Here is a 22,245-nt window from a genome sequence, read left to right as displayed (position 1 = left end):
TAGTTTCTAGTTACTTTAGATTTTGATTATTATTACAAAACATATATATTGTAATTAACCACTTCAGCCCTATATTTTGGCCATTTGAAAACAGCAGATTTACTTAAGTAAAAAACGTGAGTACTTTTCCCACCACTGTAAGATTATTCTGCATGTTTATGGGACCGATAATATTATTTTGAAATTCCCCTCGCCGGAAGTAGGTGTGTAATGACAGTTAACTTGACACAGGCAGCTGAGCTGGCTGTTTAGCTTCAGGAGGAGTGTGTTGTTCCTAGTGTCTCTCGACGAGTTGGACTCAGTGGGAGCAAAGCTGACACGAAACTATACTAAACATTTACATTCAGCGAGTGGACACCCCTATAGTCTGTTTTTATCCACGTTCTGCTAACATTTAACGTTTAATAAGCTACTCGAGAGAGTTCCACCTGTCATTTCGACGCCATGGATCCCGCCAGTCAAGGTAATTGTTAGCTAGACAGCTAAGTCAGCTAGCCAACGTTAGCTACGATATGTGGGCAGGCATTGTTGAATTATTGTGAGCATATATTGTGGTTTGTTTGCTATTGAACGGAATGCTGCTGCTGAACGTTAGTTCATACAACTCCTGTGTCATATTTTTGTTTTGTCTGGGGTTGTTGGCTGTTAAATAACTGATATTTGTGCAGCGACCATACATAGATACATACATACATACATACATACAGCAACAAGATAGTCAGTGGGCCCTACGCAACAACAGACCGCTTGGAAATACCACTCAGGGACAGTTGTTGCAGCGAAAAGTGTGACCTATAGAATCCTGATGTGTCAGTCTGTGCCTCCCACTTAGATCTTCTATTTTCAAAACATTTAAGGTGTATAAATAAAAGGTGTTTACATGTTACATTTGCATGCTGTCACGTTTGAAATGAAGCATGTATTGTGATAACCAAATTCTGGTGCATACAGTCTCATTCTGAATGTCTGATATAAAGTATATTTAATTAACATTTAAGATTAATGGCGAAGGACATAATATCTTACAGATATGAACAGTGTGTCATTAAAATACCTTACGTGTGATCTGAAACTTTACTGAAACTATAAGTAAAACATCCTGAAACACCCAACAAACCCTCTCACGACGACCCCTGAAGTCACAGAATTGACTAGGTCACCGGATTGCTTCACACACCGGTTCATGGGAAAGGAAGATGATGTCGTGTTACTATTACCATAAAAAGTGAAATCGCATCATGACTAAGCTCTGGTCAGCAGCTGCTGTACTTACTGTGGGTCATTTTTTGGAAATGTACAGACCTTGGCAAGTTTAAACATTCCAGTTCTCGTGGGGCGTGTCTGTTCTGCTTGTAAACAAACGGGTGGGTGGCCTTGCATTTAGGTAACCTGTAGCAATAATATGTATCACAATAGGTCTTAACTTAAACACAATGTTTATCAACATTGCTGGATAATTCCTAATTCAGAGTTGATGTCAATTTATTTGCTACTGCTTACTCTTAAGTACCTATTACTGCCATATAGTTAGTTTAACGTGGCAATGGCATTATTGACAGGACGTGTTGTGTGACTGCTGTTGCCTCTGTTTTTGCACGGAAATCTACACTTGATAGTCGTTATCTACACATTTCTGCTGACAGAAAACAGAAAATCAATTTGTTTTATCATTACACTTTGCTCTTGTCAAAGTTGCAACGGTTTGTGTTTCAAACTGTTTGTAATGAAGTGAACAACATTGTATGGAACTGGTGGAAGTGCTCTAGAAGACTAGTAGCCATCATCTAAACATGGCTGCAAATTCTGCATCTTGTTTACAATTATACATAAAGGTAAACCTTGTATTGGGTTCTGCTGCTTCAGTTGACCTACAGTTAAAGGCCTTCTTTTTACTAATAGGAAGTGATGTGTGCTGGCCTATTTCAAGTATGACATACTGGAGAATTGAGTGAATTGGGCCTTGCCTGTTGGGCATCTAGTCTCTTAAAACTGTCTTTTCCATTGGGGGAAAAGTCATTCTTGACATACTACTCCTTATGGATCTTTGGGTGTTGGCCTAGAGTAGACTCAAAAGCCAAGCAATTAGGATTGTTTTTCCTTCAGCAGTTTTTGAGTTCTGTCAATAGATAACTTAAAGTCTATCGTACACTGTGCTTGATAGCACTTGGTGATGAAATGCTAAATGCTATACCTATGCATTTTGATCCCACATATATTTGACTTTGGTTTGTGTGATAATTTTTTTTTATTGTATTTTGGTTCTTGTATATTGTCTGTTTAATATGTTGGGTCATTTATTATCTGTTTGGAGAGCAGTTTTTATGAAGTCAGTCCCTTCCACTGATATCAGGGGTTGATTCAGAGTTGTTTTTTCCCCATGTAAATTTGTTTGTATACAAGGCAGGCATAGAGGTGTATGGCTTTGTGTTAGTGTGCCATTATCTCTGCCCTACGAAGCCTGACAGCAGTAAAACTGGATGAATGGTGAAGAAGATGAGAAGAAAAATGACCTCATCTGGCGATTCTGGCCTGCATCTTTGAATCCAATTTGTGGGTGTAGTTGTTGCTGATATGATATCATTAAGCCTTTATCATCACTCATGACCTGTGACCTTTAAAACCTTGTGTTGTTTGCCTTTGCGTGGCAGATTCTGTGCTGTACTGTACTGTAGCCAAGCCCCAGTCAGGACTCAACCAATCTCATTCTGTCTTTGAGACAAAGGGCCGCTCTTTGTTCTCTTGACGCTGCTCTATTCCATCCCCACTTCAGTTTGTAGTCTATTTAATGAGTCATCTCATGTTATGTATCATCATCCCATTATTCTATGCAGTTTATGTCGGTTATGCAGTTGGTTCAGGTTGAGTCACCCACCTACCATTGGCATCAATCTTCCAGGTCAGTGAGTGGAGTGGATTATCACTCCCTTTTGCCATCAATGTACCAGTTGACTTGAAATACAGTGTAATTTTCAGCAATATCTCCCTAATGGAGCCTGCTGTCTCAGATCCGGTTGTGCTGTAGTAAATGGTGTAATGGAGCAGGGAGACTTTGTGGTTAGTGTTGGGGGTTCTCTCCTATCACAGAGACCTACTTGGTTCTGCTAATTGACACTTTACTGTCTCCTCTCCGGATGTCTCCTGCAACACTAGCCTTTCACTTGCCTTGGTTGCTGTGTGTGTGTGTGTGTGTGTGTATGTGAGTGTGTATGTGCACGTCCGTGCGTAATCCACACCTGGCTTTTAATGTTTCAAATGGACTAATTGTACCTTTTCTCTTTCTCTCCTACTTGTTCCATTTCACTTTCCCTATCGCTTTCTCGCTTTCCTCTCTCTCCAACTGTCCCTTTTGTCTCTCTCCTGCCTTTATTTTGATTTTCAATTTGTCCGTCTCTTTTCTTCTTTCTTTCTATTATTCATTGTGTCCTTCCTATTCTTTCCTTCCTCTCTTGCCTTTCTTTCCTCTCACCTCTCCCTCTCTGGGTCTCCATCCCAGACATCAACCTGAACTCGCCTAACAAAGCTGTAGATGTGGAGCGTTCAGACAGTCTGACAGACGTCCCTGTGATGATGGAGGAAGGGGCGGTGGGCAACTCTGTCAACCCTCTGCCCCCTGGTCTGTCAGAGGAAGAGGCTGAGGAACTTCACCAAGAACTCATCAAGGTAGGAAGGAAACTCCACCGCTCAAGTGGGTTGCCATTTTGCTGCCTGAATGAGGGATTCTGCATTCAAAATAGGGCTGCACGATGTGGAGAAAATATCTGATGTGCGATAAATATAGTGATAGAAATATGAGATGCGATAAGAAATAGCCTTATTTTAAGTGTGTGATTTCAGTGTGATGGTACTGTACATGCTGTTAGATCCATTTTCACCATTGCCAGCTATGTTAATAAAAAGTCAACTTTCTGTGGTATCCAACACTCTGAACAGTTATTTCGTTTTTCAATATAATGTATTAAACAACACGGCTGCTTTCATTTACATACTATTGGGTTTCGGTTTCTGTTGTCAAACGACACATCAAGAGATTAAACTGAATTTTTTGACTTTTTTGTGATTGCTCGCTACAGTTGAACAGAATGTATCTTGGAAGCCGTCTTTCCTAGGATCGTCACTTATGGAATTTGCGAGCAATTATATCTACAAGTGATCATATCTGTCTGAGGAGATATGATCGTTACCTACGGCAGAGCTGCTCTGAGCTCATATTAGGTACCAATACGGGGCAAAACACAGTGCCAAAACCAAAAATAGACCCATCTGGCTGCATTCCATCAGAAAAAGCACCGGCAGTGCGTCTTTAAGGAAGCGAGACGTGACTCAATGTTAAAAAGGTGGTGTAGGTTTGCATTTGTAAACAATGAAAAACTAGCGGGCTGAAAATCTGACACTACACTGGACGCACAGCCTGAAGCAGAGGTGTCTGCCATGCTTGTGAAAAACATCTATGGTGTCTAAACTAGGATATTAGGATATTGCAGACCTTTGTGTTTATTGTGAAAATTCATATAGCAATGTGATTGAAAACATATTATACATAATGCATTCCTAATCCAAAACTCTTATCTACCTCTCTCCGCCATCATCCCATTTCTTGTTTTGTCTCTCTTCTCTATTATCTCCATATCTCCAGGTGGAGGAAGAGATCAATACCTTGCGGCAGGTATTGTCGGCCAAAGAGAAACATGCCACAGAGCTGAAGAGGAAGCTGGGTCTGAGTCCACTAAACGAGTTCAAACAGAACATCAGCAAGAGCTGGCAGGACGTACAGACATCCAATGCGTACGTATCTATTCACCACACACTAATACTGGTGATATATGTTTTATACTGTATGCGTGTCTAGATTGAGAGTGAGTGGTTTCACTGGCCTCAAACCCAATGACGGTGCAGTAAACCTAGTAAAGGTGCTCAGTGTTGGAAGTCACACAACACAGACCTTCTGATGTAGTTCATTTTTACTCTATTTAGCACATTTAATTTCAGTAATTATGATTTAATTTATTATGACAATGTGAATACTAATTTAATTGTAAATGTGTACTGTGTGACACAAACAGACCAAGTGACTGTGGTCTCAGTAGCAGAGTTATCGGATGTACCCGCCATTGTGCATGAGTCATCCAATGATGACATATGGGTGCTTCTGAGCACTCTGCAGTTATACCGAATTATATAAGGCAATTAGGTAATCCGCTAGTTGCAGCCAGTTGAAAATAGTCGAAAATAGTCAAAAATACATATTTTAGAAAAAAAGTACACAGGAGCCGAGATACAGGCTTTTGAAGTCATAAGTTAACCAGGAAGTGGATTGGAGTCTAAATCTTCAAAAAATGATATCTCCTGGTGCTGTGAAGAAGAAGAAGAAAAAAAAAATTGTTTTTAATTTTTTTCCCAAAAACGGTCATAACCGTTTTTGGCACACAATGGATGGCTTCTCAAAAACGGTCCGGACCGTTTTTGGCACTCAATGTGTTAACATACCATCAAGAAAATCAAAGGAAGTATATAGTGTATGAAATAATATGTTATGTATTATGGTACTGTATTGGAGGGCCCTTCGACTGTATGTACTGTATGGTTTATTATGGATTGCAGAGGAAATGCAATTATCTTCCTGGTAAGATTACAGTCCTTTTAGATAAACCAGAAATATCAGGGATCACTAAGGACATGGGTTAAAGAAATTGGATTACATTTTTCCGTTGCGAGTGGGAATGTGTAGCCCTGACTACTTCTAAGTTCTAAACACCTGCAGTTTTAATCCTGTATGTTATCTTCTATCACAACTTCCCTTCATGTCTGTTTCTAGCTATGTGAAAACCACAGAGAAACTGGGCGAGTGGAATGAGAAAGTTGCCGGTTCTGATTTGTGAGTCTAATGTACTGTTTGCTGCTCGCACAGTACTAATAGAGTGTGAGTGTGTGTGTGTGTGTGTGCGCGCACGCACACGCATGCATGTGTGTGCACTTTCTGCAGTATTTGCTCTCATACAGCTCTGCTCTCACTCTCTCACATTTACTTGCGTACTCCCTCACTCGCTACTCGCTCTCTCTGTTTACGTAGACTCTGGTTCTCTCTCCACCTCGCTGTCTCCCTCTGTGCTTACTTTCTTTTCTTTGTATTTTACCCATCACCCTCTCCTCCTCTCAAATAAAACACCAGTCTCACTGTCTCTCCTTCTCTCAAGCTTTCTAGCTCCTACTGTCCTCTCACCCTCTCTCTATATTTGAGAACAGCTGTATTCTAACCTGTGGTATTGACCCAGCGTCTCACAGTAGCAGCAGTAGTACTGAACTACACTCAGGATCCCTCTGAGAACCTTCTGTAATAGTGATTCTCAACTGGTTTAACCCATTACGACCTGAGGCCGATTCTACAAATGCCTTCTAAATCAGCAGTTCTCACACTTTTTCGTAATTCTAAATTATTAAAAAAAATTCTAACACTTTCAAGATTTTTCAAAAAAAGAACAGATGCAGAAGCTTGCAGCACGGCACAAAGTGACGTGCTGCTATTATGTGTTGACCATAAAGTAAAGTCAACCTCTAGTTGTTCTTCATCTGCGAGTGCGACCCCCTCAATTTTGATCACTGACCCCTTGGTGGAGATTCAGGACCTCCCAAGGAGTCCATGGACCTCATTTTGAGAACCCCCCCCTTGTTTCAGTCGGTATTCCTCCTAGATCAGTACTTGTAATGCTCTGAGAAGTCTGTTTCTGCTGTTGGTGTGGAGTTGTCACCTAACCATTACAGTCTGTGTCGCATAACCACCTCCTCTCAATCGGCTGTCCCTTGTGGTCTGCTAAGGTTGATTTTATACTTAGTTGCGCGCCAGTGTTGTGCACTGAAAATAGCCAATCATGCGTTATGAGCTTGTAGATCTGCTATTTTTGGTGCGCAACGTGGTACACAACTAATTATAGAATAGGCATAAGTAGACCCTGGTATCTGATAACCTGATGTGTAACCCTGTATTAGCTTTGTGTTGCTGTGTTTGGGCCCCACAGTGTTCCCTTTGCCCGTCTTTGTCTTCTTGATGATAACGAGAACGTGAAGGACTGAAGCTTAAATTCTACGCTAGCATGTAGCGTTCCGGCAGTTTGTTTCTATATTTCTTCTGTCTATGCGGTTCTTTCGTTGTCTCTTATTTGTATCTGTTGTCTCCTGGCAGTGTCTTTTCTCTCTCCCTCTCATTTTCAGCCTTTCTCTCTCCTTCCCTCACCCCCTTTTCTTTCTCTTTGTGCTTGTCTCACCCTCGTTCCCTCTTCCTCTGTTTCTCTACCTCACATTCACCCTCTCTCTTATAACTCCCCCCATCCCATCTATCTCCTATCGGTTTCTCCAGTTGTTTTATACTTCCTGTTCCAACAGGTCATGTGACCTCTGGCCATCCAGGCACAGCTGGTGACATCCTCATTTCCACTTCCTAGCTCAGCCAGGCATTCTTCCATATTTTTTCTTGCTTTTCAGCACAACCACTTCCTCTCTGCGTTTATACCCACACAGAGACCATTGTGTGTTGCTATTTTTTAAATTCTGTTATGCAATACCTCAATGAAAAATATCCCTGTAATTTTATGCAGTTGAATAGTATTATTGTAGGATTACAGGAATGATGGTGGTGCATTCTATTTAAGAATTCAATTTAATATAGCTGAACTGGATGAACTGGCTGTAAAGAATTGCTCATTTATGCATAGACAGAATGTATTTTTAGCTTATACACAGTGTCTCAGGGAGTTGTCAGTTGGAAATCTGTCCCCAACAGTATGTTGAGCAACAAGTATAAATGAAGCCAAAGTTTGAAAATGCAAAAAAGTATACGTTCCTTGTAATGTAGCAAATGGAGGAATAGATTGTCGGTCAGTCGGAGTGAAAATGACAGCCTTTATTCAGGCTATGTGGTAAATATTGTAGAGAGAGAAACTGTGATAAACACGTTGATAATGGAGCCATGACTAAAACAATTATAATTTAAAAATCATACAACTGAACCTTTTTCTGTTTTAAGTTAAGGCAAGGTGCAACAAAAACAGACACAATCTACAAGCTCACAACAAGTCTTACCATGATGTGTTGTGAGCTTGTAGATCTGCTGCAACTTTCAGCTTTCAACATTCAACAAAGTATATATTAAGCAGATGAATATTGTGATTTGAAATGTTTCAGTTTCTTCCTAAGTTCTCTCTACACATCCAGTGGCATTTTTCCACTGCTGAATGAATCCATATGAACCAGTAATGAGCAGTATGAAGTGTACAGTAATGTATTGAGTTTTGTCCCTGTGTCCTCTGTGCGGTGGCTGTGTAATCTAAAGCTAATGGAATTTTTCTGGATGGTTGCTTCTGTAGCTAACTAGCTACACCGGCTTCTGCAGCTATCTAGCTCAGCTTGACATGGGTGGCATGCTGTACTTTGAATTAGGCGTGCTTTCACACCATCATGCACATATACAGTACGTATATATATATATATATATATACACACACAACCACAAGCATGCCTGAAATAAAGCACGGCTCATCCCAACACACAATTCTGTCTGCTGCCTGGCGACCAGACGGACTGCCCAGACTTGCTGTTGCAAGAATGAGTGGGAAGGAGAGAGCAATGGAATGTGAGATAGAGAGGTAATGGGAGGGAGGGACAGACAGGAACAGAAGAGAGAGGAAGCTCTAGCAGGTTTTTGCTTTGTCACATGACGTGTTAAGAGAGGTGGAAGGTGAAGACACACAGATTATGCATTTTAGAAGTTTTAGAAACACTAGCAGAGAAGGAGCACATATTTGCAAAGCGTGCACGTGTGCACACACTGCTTTGTGGAGTGTTTCCCAAACAGTGGGTCGGGACCCATATGTGGGTCATGGACCAATTTTTATGGGTCGCGTGTAAATACCCCTTTATTTCTTGTTTCCTCACAATTTTTCATAATTTAAAAAGAAATTCAAATGTTTTTCTAAAGAATTCCATAAAAAAAACCATTAGAGGGAAAAAATAGTTTTATGAAGTAGTGAAAATAACGGATCTACAAGCTCACAACACGTCACATCGCGACGTGTTCTGAGCTTGTAGATCCGCTATTTTCACTAGTTTGGGTCCCGGGGAGACATAAACCACTATAATGTAAAGCTGTCTCCAGGGACAGCAAGACTCTGTGTTCAAGCACTGGGTCACAGTTAGGTGCCAACATCATACATGGATCCTGTTATACGGTGAATATACCATGGAAATGGTGAACACGCACACACAGGAAGGATAAGAAGTGCATTTTCGTGGCTAGGAGCTTGAGAAGCACTGCAGTATGTGCAGACAGGCACATTCCGTAGCCTTTGGCCTTTGAGCAAGCATGAACACAGACACAGTATCATGTGATAATGCTATACAGAATTACACACAAAAGGAAAATAAGTTGAAGAGTAGGTTAAGAGATATATGAAACCAGAGAGAAAGATAATAACATACATAATGGAGTATTTAGAGACCTATTGGACCCTTATGGATACATGTTTACTCGGTCAGACTTCAATTAAGACTATTTTACAGTGTAGTTACACTCATAGAGATGGTCAGTGTAACAGACTACAGAAAACACTCACAAACGGGGGAAAAAGCTAGTAAGTGTGCCATGTGACAAAGATGGTACAGATAAAGAGATGCACTGCATACACTAACTCTCTATCACACACATACGGTACGTACACCCTGTAACTACAGACAAGCACTGAAATAGAAGGCAGACAGGCGGTCTCTCAGTCCATGTTCAACGTGACAGTGACTGTGTCTCAGTGATGACATTGGATTGTACAGTAAGAGGCATTATGCTGCTGTAACCCACTACAATAACCAGTCCTGTGTGAGTCAACAGGGACAGCAGTGTCTGGTTTTTATAGCACAAGGCAATAGGATGTGGCCACAGCAAATGAGATGTTAAAATGTAGGTACAAAAAAATTACATTTTCATTTTAAAGTACATTTAGAAACACCTTTTTACACTGCAGATTCCTGCAGACTACTGGCACCTCCTGGCATGGAGTTTTTTCCTCTCACGCAGGCACATAACAGCGCGATCAACCGACCATCTGTGCGGTGTATGCTCGGCGTGCACACAGCTACTTTAAACACCTTTACACCCGACATCTGACCCGGTTGATCTCCCGAACGATATTCTTTAGTGGTCAGGTCAACTCGGTTTGGTGTGTGCAAATCGTTTCTCTGTGTGTGTGTGTATGTTAGTGGTTTCGAAAATAATCTATTCATAGATTAATCGCAATGTGGACATGGACGATTATGAATCGATTCACAAATGTCAATAATCGATTATAAATTATTATATATATATATATCAATTATTATTATTATATATATTTTTTAAATGCTATCATTGCTAATTGCACAGAGCAGCAGCCAGATGTATATGTTGTTCAGTATATCTGACTGCTTGTATTGACTGATGAAAAAGTTGCCATGTTGTGCAGTAATTAAGAAAAGTGTGATGCAATTATTACAAGGTTAATCGGATCGAATCGTTACCTGGTGAATCGTAATCGAATTGTATCGTGAGGGCAGTGCCAATGCACACCTCTAGTGTATGTGCCAGCTTGCTTACTGACTAATCAGTGTGTTATCTGCTGCTGGATCCATTAATGTGTTTGCAGTGTGTACTTCTACACTGGTCTGCTTTTTGCTAAGGTGTTTCGTTGTCTCTTTGACCCAACACATACAGTATTTCCATGACCAGAGTTTAATTTAGCTGAGAATCAAAAGTGTTTTGCCATGTCTCTTTGATGTAATATTATTTTAAACTAGAAGGAGGTGCTACGCGGAGCGCATACAAAGGGCTGTGTAAGTCGTGGGATGCAGCCGTCCGACCTGAGGAAACAAAAACATTAAATAACACAGCCGTTCATGGATTGGGAAAATATTCAGGGAGTGTACTTTTTGCACTACTACCAGAGTGTACAAGTTTGGCTCCTATTGGTCCTGTTGTTTGTGACACACTGACACACAAGAGTGAAAAAAACACAGTCTCAGCCCCTGGCCTGGCAGATACAAAAACAAATATTCAAATGTATTCAATGCAGACAATCAAGGCTGAGGGAAGTAGCATAACTTTTATTAAATTTTAGTCATAGTGACAAAGTGGAAACCAAGGTTATGTTATAAATACAGAACAATTTTACTCTATTCACTAGTGGATATGAATGATAAAGCAGAAAAAAGGTAGAACAGGATGAAAATGTAATCATGCAGAATAGAGAAAAACATCAGCTGAATAAACTAACTCTGAGCTTAAAATAACCCCATTCCCTTGACAGAACTGGACCAGAGCTCGACCTGTTGCAACAAACTGAACTCAAAACTCATTTTATTCCAAATCATCTACACAACAGCAAACAATGTCCTCAAACTGAACTAAGTTTCTACAGCACTGGTCCAAAACTAGGACTATTGACATGTCTAATAATGTCTCAAAAGCATCAGACCTGGGAAGAATGACTGTAATAAATAAACGATTATAGGGAAGGTTTTGGGACCCATATGTTGAAAGTGGAATGTAAATATAAAAGCTGACACATTTTTCGTATAGTTGGTATAGCTATAGAGTGCAGTGCCAAGTCAAGTCCTTCCCATAGAAGTGACATGGACCTGATAAGAGGCTCAGCACCTTGACTTAGACTGGACTATATTCAAGCTAGGTTGGTTTTATAATTTCAGCTTACATACAGTGGTCAGCAGTTCTGTAGCCAAGGCAGTTTCTTTTACTCTATTATTTTGTGAAGAGTGAATAGTTGACCTGTATTGTTGTCTGTTGGCTTATTTTTTATATCATACAATAACAGTTCACAGCACTTTGTTATATTATAGGAAAAAATAAGAGTTGCACAAATAGTTTATTATTATATAAGTATTTTTGTGCAGATTGACTTTAAATGTACAGCTGCGTCACAGAGTGTTATGACATTTTAAATCTAACCATTTTCCTCCCACCATCTTAACTGTTTGTGTGTGTATGTGTATAATTTGTTTGTAATGACTAGTCGGACATCAGAAGTGTCACACAGCGCTTACACTCATGTGAAGAAAACTGTAGTTTGTATGAGAATACGAAGTAAATACTTTCTCTCCGTCCATTATAAGAGCACACATTTGGCTGTCTTCAACCCTGTACAGTACTGTTGAAATTTGTGTGCATGGTGTTGTAGTGTGTGTGTCTGTCTGTCCTTACTCCTTCCCTGAACATTGTGTGACCAATCCTATACTGTTGTGTCCATAGATATCTGTCTGCTTCAGCCACTTTGGACGACATTGCCCAGTCTGAAGCGTGAGTTCACACCTTTCACTTTTACGTTCCTGTGTGTCATCAGTCACTTTTCCTCTGCATTGTACTGGCTCGGCTTGACTCTACTCGCTTAGTGTTCCACAGCATGCTACTGGCTCGGCTCGACTCGCTTTACTAAATTATTAGTTTGTTTACAACTGCAAATATAACCCCCTCAGTTTAGCTGGTTGTCATAGCAAGTTCATCCAACCCACTCCTGTCCTGAGTGCAAACAATGCTAAAGCTAATGCTAACACCAATGCTGCCTGGAAAGTATTATGCATTTTACCTGTACAGTTATTTTGATAGATTGATTTTTTTTTTTTTAAGTTTTGGTGAGAAAGAATCCATGTTGTCAATATTGATTAATTTCACATTTACAATGGCTAGCTTAAAAGTTTGTTAACAGTATTCAGGAGCGTCCATGCAGTATAGGGTAGTCCATTGTGACGCGATCATGCTAGTGACAGTTCTGTCTGGTCATTTTGCCTAATGAAAAACTAAAAGAGGTAAGTAAGTAGAGTAGAGCTGAGTGGAGCCGGTTCCATGCGGTGGAAAAGCGCCAATAGATGCAGTAAGGTTTCTTTCATTCTTCTCTGGAGCTTTTTTCGTTGGAAATTATTCTTTGGGGCGTGGGCTGGTGTTGGCATAGCGACGCTACACATGCTGGTCACTTCTGTCTTTTAAGTTTAATAAGAGTTAATGTTTCTATAATGTCCATCCCAGCAGGTAAAGAAAAAATCATTATAGCATGCTAAATCTAAGGCCATGAATTCTATGAAAGGTCAAATTCAGACTAATTGTTGAATTTGTCTTCACCTGCCACTTTGCCAGGTGGACTTTTCCACCCTGGCTGTAGTTTTATAAATTGGTATACGTCTTCCTCCTTGTAATGGTTGTTGAGTCCATAGTATACTGTAGACTAACAGAGAACTTCCAGAGTGTAGGGCCACTGTAGAATGATGGAGACCATTTCTGCATTTCAGTCTTTTTATTCATTTAATACTTAATTTATACTCTGCCGTATGATGGTGTATGATGGTGTTGTGCGCCAGAAATAGTAGATCTACAAGCTCGCAACGCATCGTGATGTGTTGTGAGCTTGTAGATAGGCTATTTTTCTGTGCAACACCGGTGCACAGTGAAGTGTAAATCTGACTTGAGGAGATTGTTTTGGTATCAGAGGAATGTTTACTCACCTTCGCAATCACTCTTCCCGTTTCATCTGTGAAACTAACACACTGTCAAATTTAACTCTCAGGGTTAAATTGACACTCAAAATCTTACACTTGTATATTATGATCCAGAGATCATTCATCACAAGCCTCCCCTCCTTCCTTTGTTTTCACTGCTTTCATGTGTTTGATATCCGCACTTTTGTTTTGTCTGTCTTGTTTGCAGGCTATGAGTAACCTCTGAGATTGATTTTCTTCTTTTTTACTTCCGATCATGAAGTCAATTGTCTGGTTCATAAAATAAAATCGGAATATGTCTCTGCTATGTTTTTGTGTCGGTAAAACGAAGACAAACTGATTTGGTTATGGCCTATAGCCTACATACCATACAAACACGTACAGAGAACAAGGGCTGGTTTCACCGGCTGTTTGTCAGTCCTTTCTAAGTCCAGTTGTCTTGTAAGTATTTCCATAATCAAGATTTACACATCACTGGGTGGTAAGCCCACTTGTATGACTCAGCTTAACTGCTGAAAAACATACACTTAGTTTGAGTGGTGTACAACTAAGTGCATTAGAATGCTAGTTTGAAATGAACTTAGTAAGGACTTTACATGCAAAGTAATGGATTTAGGAATAGCTGGTGCTGCCCAGTCCAGGAGCTCATCTGCTCATCTAGTTGGCAGTCCAGATTACCTCCACCTTATGTTGTCTGCTGACAATCAGCCTCTATTGTCCAGATGTCTGTTGGTAATGTGTATTACTGTTAGCTGTGTGTATTTGTCTGCGTGCATGTGTATGTGTGCCTGTGTATCTGTATTTGCAGATCCAGTGACTACTTTGTGCCACACCTGTTGACCTTGCTAATCTACACTAACTTGTGTGACTTCTTGTTGATAGGCAGAAATCAACATCTCGTTCGCAATGTCTTGGCTCTGAATTTAGGCAACATGTGGAGACAATGTCCATTTTGTCAATAAGGAGGGGGTTTGATTTTAATTGGGACGTGTTCCTTAAAGTCTCCTAACAATTGTGGATGTGTGTTTTTCATGTATTGTGAAACAGACCTCTGTAGCTTTTATGATCCTGCTGCTTAAACAAACAATAGCCTCCTGCAATCCACCACACCCTTGCTGCTGGTACATGGTACAGTCACTGGTTTGGCTGGACGGGTGGGTGCGAAACCACACAGCTCTTAACTCCTTTCAAGGACCCCACCTTGATATACATTCCCTTGTCTTAAGGCCACGGTGTACAGGAAATATGTTGAAGCAGGGTGAATGGGCAAATCTGTCTGTATTCTACTTGGTTATGGCCTTTTATATTGTCCTTATCGTTTCTGACCCATTTACCAATAACGGTAGAATGCAGTATTGTCTATTTCTTTTCCTTATAATCTTCCCATCTACCTTCAAATACTAGACCTTACGTATCTACTACGTAGAGGCTTACTAGTAGTAGTAGTAGTAAAGGATCTAAATAAGGGATGTGTTTCAGCCATTTAATATTTCTTTCATGCAAGTAAATCATAAAGTTGTATAATGATCAATAGCTGCTGCTCTGGAGCTTTTGTTGCACGGAAGCAGTAGCTGTTTTCTTTCTCATGGTTAGAAGAAACCCTATTTGGAAACCCTGCTGGAGTTATCTGGCTTCAGTTGGCTTGATAGAGCAATGTGGAATGTTCCAGTTTGGAATTTTTCCAATTATGTTGAAGTTCCAAATTGGAATGTCTCCTCTGTACCAGCTGATCCAGTTAATCTAGATTGAACTTCCTGTTTCATGGTGGGGAAATTAACTGCAAAATATATTCTATAAAGATACTATACTCTGCTATACTTACTTAATTTAATGTAATCTATGGATTAGCCTACTTAAGCATTTTGGCAAATCCACAATCGTCTAGAATTGATCATATTCTTTAAAAAAAAAGACCTGATAAAATTAAGTATCTCACACCTTTTTGGGATTCACAATCCATCTTGCCAGGTAACCCAACTATCTTGGTTCAAAAAAGAAGGAAAGATATATTGTAAAAATGTAGTTGATTGGACAGCTAGTTCTGAGGTTAGTTATTTGTGCTGTGATTGATCCATACCTGTACTAATGTGTTGGAGCTGCTGTGTATCTGTGTCCATGTGAATACTAACCAGCTGAATGCAGGGTGTCTTGGCTTGGGGAATCAGCAGTGTTCAGAGTGGGTTGAATACTTTCTTTAATTTCTGTCTTCTGTCTTCCCTGCTACCATTCATCTGTCTTTTCTCTCACTCTCTACCCCATCCCTCCTTCTGTCCTCTATTATTCTGACTTGTTTTTTTCTTGCCCTCCCCTGTTCTTTCTCCCTTTGCCCATCCCTTTCTTCCCCCATCCTTTCTCCTCCCTTATTCTCTCTCTAGATATAAGAAGACTTCAGAGACATTGTCTCAGGCAGGTCAGAAGACCAGTGCAGCTCTCTCCACCGTGGGCACAGCCATCACCAGGAGACTGGGAGACATGAGGTAACGCTGCAACACACAGTGTGTGGGCTGAAGCTGCCTCTTAATGCTGACTAGGGATCAGTTTCCTGTATCTATGGGAGGCTGTTGCTCACAAACAGAAAAACATTGCTGCATACCGAATTTCTTTCCTTCCTGATACCAATTCCGATACCCATAACTTACCTATCCGATACCTGTGTGTAATTTAAAAAATAATCTAGGACAGTGGTTCTCAAAGTGGGGTCCAGGGACTCTCAGGGTTCATTGAGGGGGTTCCAAATGGACCCTTATAGGTCTGTAACTCTTTCAGTTATGGGGGTCCTTGAAATTAAAAACGTTTGAGAACCACTGATCTAGGAATAAATACAAATTCCATTAATCATTGTAAGTGCATCTGCAAGTTAAAACAGGTAGTGCAACATCAACTGAAGCATTCGAAATACAAAATAATTGATTATTGTTAATGGATATATCATGTGATACATTACGTGGTATTGGATCGGCATAGACTGGCATACTCGCCGATACCGATACCAGTATTTTAGGCAGTATCGGCAGCTTTTCCGATACTGGTATCGGTATCAGAACAACTCTATAAAATTCTGAAACTGATCCCAGACCAGTGTATGGCAACATCAGCCTAGACCTTGCTGATGGTTGTAGAGCTGAAACGCATGCTGTCTTGATGGGTGGTTCAGTTTTATTGTCATAGTTTATTAAATAAGATATCTCTATTGAGAGTGTAAGCATGAACGCTTAGGACCATTTGGATGCATTCACACTGTAAAATAAGATGGTACGACTAAATTAAGTCTTGTCAAATAGTTGAACCATTCCTGTAGACATATTTGTACTAACATTAATAGATGCTGGTGTACATCTTAAAGGGATACTTCACTTTCACATAAAATAAACATTAAAAATAAATATTTTTAAAAAATGAAAGAAGTTATGCCAAAATAAAGGCCCCCTCACACATTAGTAGGACACTCTAATGCGTGAGGGGGCCGTGATTTTTCCATTACTTTTTTCATTTATTTTTAATATATTTTTTAAATGTTTATTTTATGTGAAAGTGAAGTATCCCTTTAACCCCTTTATCAAGACTACAGTGTTTGTATTGGGCCTGAGACGTGCACAGGGGTAGACGTAGAGAGGTGTAGATCTAAACCTTAACCATACCAGCTCCATCATGTCTTTAACTCATCTACACTCTAATTTGTCTGCTCATATAGGAGTCACTTACCTTTACACACGTGTAAATATGTGCGTGTGTGTGTATGTTTGTGTGCGCGTGCATGAGTGTCTGTGTGTGTAAGTGTGTCATTTTCATCCTAAATGTTTCTTGAAACTTTCATTAATCAAGTTTATTGATTATTTTTCCAGTCCTCTTTCATATGTCTCCAACTTGCATGCCCTCCCTCCCTCCCATCCATCCATCCATTTATCCACCCTTGCATCCCCTAGTGTCCTTGCTTCTATGCTTGTATTTTACCTGTGGATTTCCCCAGTAGAGACTGTAGCAATATCATTGCCCTGCATTGTCCGATTCAAGGTGTGTTGTTACCAGTGGTGGTCTGACAGGTAGTAGTGGTTTTAATGTTACTGCTTCTACCTCACCCTGTTTCTTGTTTTTTTTTAATGGCGGCCTTGGTTGTCTACAGAGCGCTGCCTTTCTCTAACTCATTTGGGTAAGACTAACAGGTCATATCAACAACAATTTAGAGTTTTATCACATCAAAGTCATGAGGTTAAGCTCTGTTTCAAAACATTCTGCCATGCTTTATTTTCTGTGTTGAGACCTTGAGTCTTAAAGGTACTGTAAGTGATATATGTCTTTGTTAAAAGAGGTGTTAAATAGCGTCTGATAGTAATAATTATTGCTATAGTGTGTTTGGTCAGTAACAGGGGTCTCTCCAGCTCTTCGGTAAACAGAAAATAAATTTTCAGGTTCGATTTTATCCAACCAGAAGAGGGAACTTAACCAGGATACAGGATAAATAAGTGAAATTGGAAGTAATGAAACAAACAAAAAAAGAGCAGACAAAAACTGGAACTGGAACACTATCAAATTGAAGCCCTGACTGGATGAAACTGGCAACCCATCTGAAAATGTACTGTATTTTTACTATATTGTCTACTAAACAGCTGGAGAGACGCGGAGACCCCTGTTACTACACAAACACTATTGCAATGATTACTATCAGAATATAGAGGTTTAATTTAAAAAATAAAATAAAAAATCACTTACATGCAGAGAACTACCCTAGTATGTTCAAGTTTGGTAATGTTTAATTGTGTTATGCATGTCTTCCCAAGTTCCCATACATTTTAAGGAGATCATTTCATTAGTCTTTATGAATTAATTTCTTATTTTCTAAACAGGTTCTTATGTAATGCATTTTGGTTTTTATTAATGAACGAATGAGAAAATAAGCCGTTATGGGCACTCTTGCTTTTGCCAAAATGGTTGTGTGTCTGTCTGTCTGTCTGGTATACTGGTTTGTCTGCACCAGTGGGTACGATAGCCTCATGCGCTTGCGTGTGCGTGTGAACCTCTGCTTGCCTGCTTCTTTAACACTTGCACTTCTGTGTCCCTTCTTCTTTAATGCTTACAAAGTAGCAACTATTCCATCCGCCACTCCATAAGTATGCCTGCTATGAGGTAAAGTAACACATGCATACTACCTACTCTTACTGCTGCTTTAACTTAACTATACATATTCGAAACATGTTTATCTTATGTAGTTGTACAGTACCTCTTTTCCATAGTCTACAGTATGTCCTTTACCTTGCCTCCTACCTTCATGACTGAAGTGGGTTTCAGTCTGGTAACAAAACGTCATGTCTGGATTCACCTGATCCAGTCCAGTTTTATTTGTACAGCTCATTTCATACTCAGGGCATCACTGTGTGCTTTACAACAATGCAATCAAAATACAAGCGCATAATATATACATACAAGCAGTTGTTTGTGCAGTACAGGTCTCACAATTTCAAAACAAACACACACGCCCATACTGTAGTTTCACCTACTTTTAAAGTGTTAACATGGAAGAAGGTGTTGCTATTCTCAATACAGTATAGGTAATAGTTAGCAAATTAATCCTTTTCTGCGTCATTCTGTAACCCTATAGAATAAAAACTAGCAGAGGACAGCGCTCTGAATACAAATACTTGGGAATTGTTTACCTTACCTCTGTAAATACCTAATCTGACTGATGCCTTTATACATGTTGTTTCCGTTTTCCTTGGGGAATTTTCCTGGAGGCAGCTGGTGCCGTACAATGCTGCTAACTGCATGCCTTATACTGTAGGTGTCGTGTAACTTGGGCAAATAAGGAACCTTTTGCAACAAAGGTGTTGTGGAGTGGAGTGCGACATCTAGTGGCTGAATGTTGTCTGTAACACCATTATGCTGTTACAAAATCTATATTATATAGATTGCATCAATATATAATATATAGTTATATAGTTACAAAATAGTCCTGTCATAATGTAGAACATGGCACAGGTTTTCTACAAGAAGCACTTATTTTCAGTTGGTAATCAAGTTGGTATGGTTGTTTTTTCCTGAACATTGTTTTGTGATAATCAACTGGACGTGAGCTGAATTTGTCTTAATCACCACCTGTTGATAAACGTTGTTTCTCTCTTAAGCACCACATAACACACATTGATAAACTCTCTGGCTGTAACACGATGATAAACACTGTTTCAGTGATTGTAACACTGTTTAACACGTTGATAACCGTTGTGTTTCTCACTTTGTCGCCTGTGTGACAGGAACTCTGCCACCTTCAAGTCATTTGAGGACAAAATGGGGAACCTCAAGGTGAGAATACACTCAACTAGACTGTTCCAGTTATTTTAATCATTCAACTGGAACAGTCATGTTATCATAACAACGATATACCAGAATGTTGCTGCCTTGATAACACGACTGTTCCAGTTCACTGTAGCAGGGCTTGAGTTGCCATGGGGTATGTTCTAAAAAGTATTCTATCCCATGGCAACTGCAACCCTCAAAACTTCAAATGTAAATGTATGTTTTAAAAAAAATGTTTTATGTACTAATGTACATACTTGTGTTTAGTGTGTACTTGCATGTTTTTGTGTATGCGCAAAAGCAAGGGGATTTATATTATTATTCAATAATGTCTTTCTCTCCAACCTCATTTTATCTTCTCACCCACAATTAACTTACTGTTTATCCTCTCTCTCTCCTTTCTGTTCCTCTAAACGTGTCTTCAGTACAAGGTTGTAGGAACCAAAGGGAACGGAGAGGCCATGTCTCCCACCGATGCCAACCCCACTCAGGACAATGCACCTTTCTGAACACACCAGCCCTCCTCTTCATCCACTTCCTACTCCCTAACGCCTTCCTCACGACCCGAGACTGAACCGACATCGCCTCACTGAGTCAACCCTGATCCCTTGACCCCCTGCTCCTCGATGACTTGCCACCAATCAATTACCAGTCACTCAAGGTCTATGCCTATGGCATTATGTGCTCAAGCCACGATTGGTGGAAGTTTAGGAAGATCTGGTTGGTTGACATGGTGGTGGTCTATTGGATGAGTATCTCTTGGTTGTTCCTAAATAAGAATCCAGACTTCTGCTGGTTACGAAAGCCGTGAAAAGTTCTACCTTGTTGTTAAGGAAAGATAATTGTTATGTCATCACTGTTGTACTCCCAACCATAATTGTTTATAGACCATAACTGCCTACCCACCACCTCATCACATCACTTCCTGCATCCACTTTCTGTCCCACCCTCTCATCCTGTCCAATTAGACCACGCTCCGACTGAGTGTTCCTCGTGTGTGCCTTTTTTTAACCAGGTTGTTACTGTTAAAGAAAATGATGTTTCCTGGTTGAACAGAGGCATTGAATGATAGATTTGTCTTTCCATTTGTCTTTTCCACTAGTCTTTGTTGGCCAGTGTTGAAAGTGATATGCAGCTGAACATGTTGGTGACATAGACAGTCAGCAGTAAATAGCATAACTAGCACTTCTCAAAGTCAACTTACTTACTACAACAACACCATTGGCACTATAGTCATCTATTGGCTAGCATATTGACTATTTGACCATAGCACACCCATGGGTTTGCTAGTGGTGTGTGAATGCAGAATGACATGTATGCTGCGCTGCAAATCCAAAGAAAAGCTCCCTTGAGTACTGAAACTGGAAAAAAAAGAATACCTGGAAGTTTACCTACACTGTAAAATCCCCAATGTTAATTTAACTCTTGAGAGTATACAAGTGTAACCAAATGGACCCTTTACGAGTCCATTTGGTTACATCTAAACAGTCAAATTAACATGGAGATTTTTACTGTGTACTGTTTGAACCACTGCTAGCATATAAGCATTCAGTGATATTAGCTTTTGTTGATGAAAACTGAACACGATGTGAGACATTTAAAACACCCAAAAGATCTTCAGTGCTGTTGGCCTTTGGAGGGCAGTATAGTTCAGAGGATAGTGGTTTGACTGTGAATAGGGACCTCCCCCCCCCATCACCACCACACATACACACATCTCAACCCACCAAGGCCTAGTACTGCTTAACGCATGTTCATATCTCATCTCAACTGTACAAAATACCAGTCATGCAAATACGACCGAAGTCTTGTGTAACACCCTCAAAAAAACACCACAGGATGTAAAGAGGACAAAAAACAAAATAAGAAAAAAACTTAAACCATTTTGTATTATAAACTATTTTACACTGCTTTGCATAATGTTTTTACATAACTTTTATCTATTATGTACAAATTATATAAGAAACTATATTGTAACTGAGGCCGCTGACTGGTAGAGTAGCAGTCGAGCCGGTAGGTTTAACAAGGGGAGATGAAGTAAACTCTACAGATGGAGAACACACGAAAAGAGTCACTATGGGATCAGTATCACAGACATGGATTAAGGTTTTGCAACTCTGGAGATGATCATTTAGATGAAAAATATATGGTTGGGAACATACTGGCGCATCACCCTTGTGCGATGGAGTATAATGTAAGCTTCACACAAAAAAAATATTGATTTTGACTTGTAGGTTTGTCTGCTTTACTGGCCAGTTTACCTAGTGACGAACCCCTGTATTGGAGGTCCTGTTCTAGAGAGGCCGTGGATTTTCAATGTACCAACATTATGGCCAGGCAGGGTACTCAGTTTCCTGTCCTGTTCATTTTCCGAGGGCACCTTTTTTAGGTTTTGTTTGTGAAACTGAACTGATTAACACTAGTGATAGTCAATCCAAGGCAAAG

At 40.0% G+C, this 22,245-nt stretch overlaps 1 protein-coding gene and 1 long non-coding RNA gene across 5 annotated transcripts; both read left to right on the top strand.

The window, feature by feature from the left end:
- Positions 1-234: 234 nt before the first annotated feature.
- Positions 235-21,925, top strand: tpd52l2b (tpd52 like 2b). 4 transcript variants are annotated; one of them, XM_080443639.1, is made up of 9 exons: positions 235-463; positions 3,494-3,660; positions 4,634-4,782; positions 5,813-5,872; positions 12,278-12,325; positions 15,891-15,992; positions 17,636-17,662; positions 19,758-19,806; positions 20,226-21,925. In XM_080443639.1, exons 1-9 carry the CDS (start codon positions 445-447, stop codon positions 20,307-20,309), a joined length of 705 nt encoding a protein of 234 aa, XP_080299765.1. In that variant the 5' UTR covers positions 235-444; the 3' UTR covers positions 20,310-21,925. The 4 variants fall into 4 exon arrangements, with proteins under 4 accessions (XP_080299765.1, XP_080299767.1, XP_080299766.1 ...); XM_080443641.1 differs by lacking the exon at positions 5,813-5,872; XM_080443640.1 differs by lacking the exon at positions 17,636-17,662.
- On the top strand, positions 15,999-17,402 carry LOC308096265. Its single transcript, XR_013934130.1, has 2 exons — positions 15,999-16,845; positions 17,053-17,402. It is a non-coding gene; the product is annotated as an uncharacterized lncRNA (long non-coding RNA).
- Positions 21,926-22,245: the final 320 nt, after the last annotated feature.

Source organism: Gymnoscopelus braueri, assembly GCF_963280865.1.
Source record: "Gymnoscopelus braueri genome assembly, chromosome: 12".
Lineage (NCBI taxonomy): Eukaryota > Metazoa > Chordata > Actinopteri > Myctophiformes > Myctophidae > Gymnoscopelus > Gymnoscopelus braueri.
The sequence above is the reverse complement of the archived record's forward strand: the minus strand, read 5'-3'. Positions and strand labels throughout refer to the sequence as shown.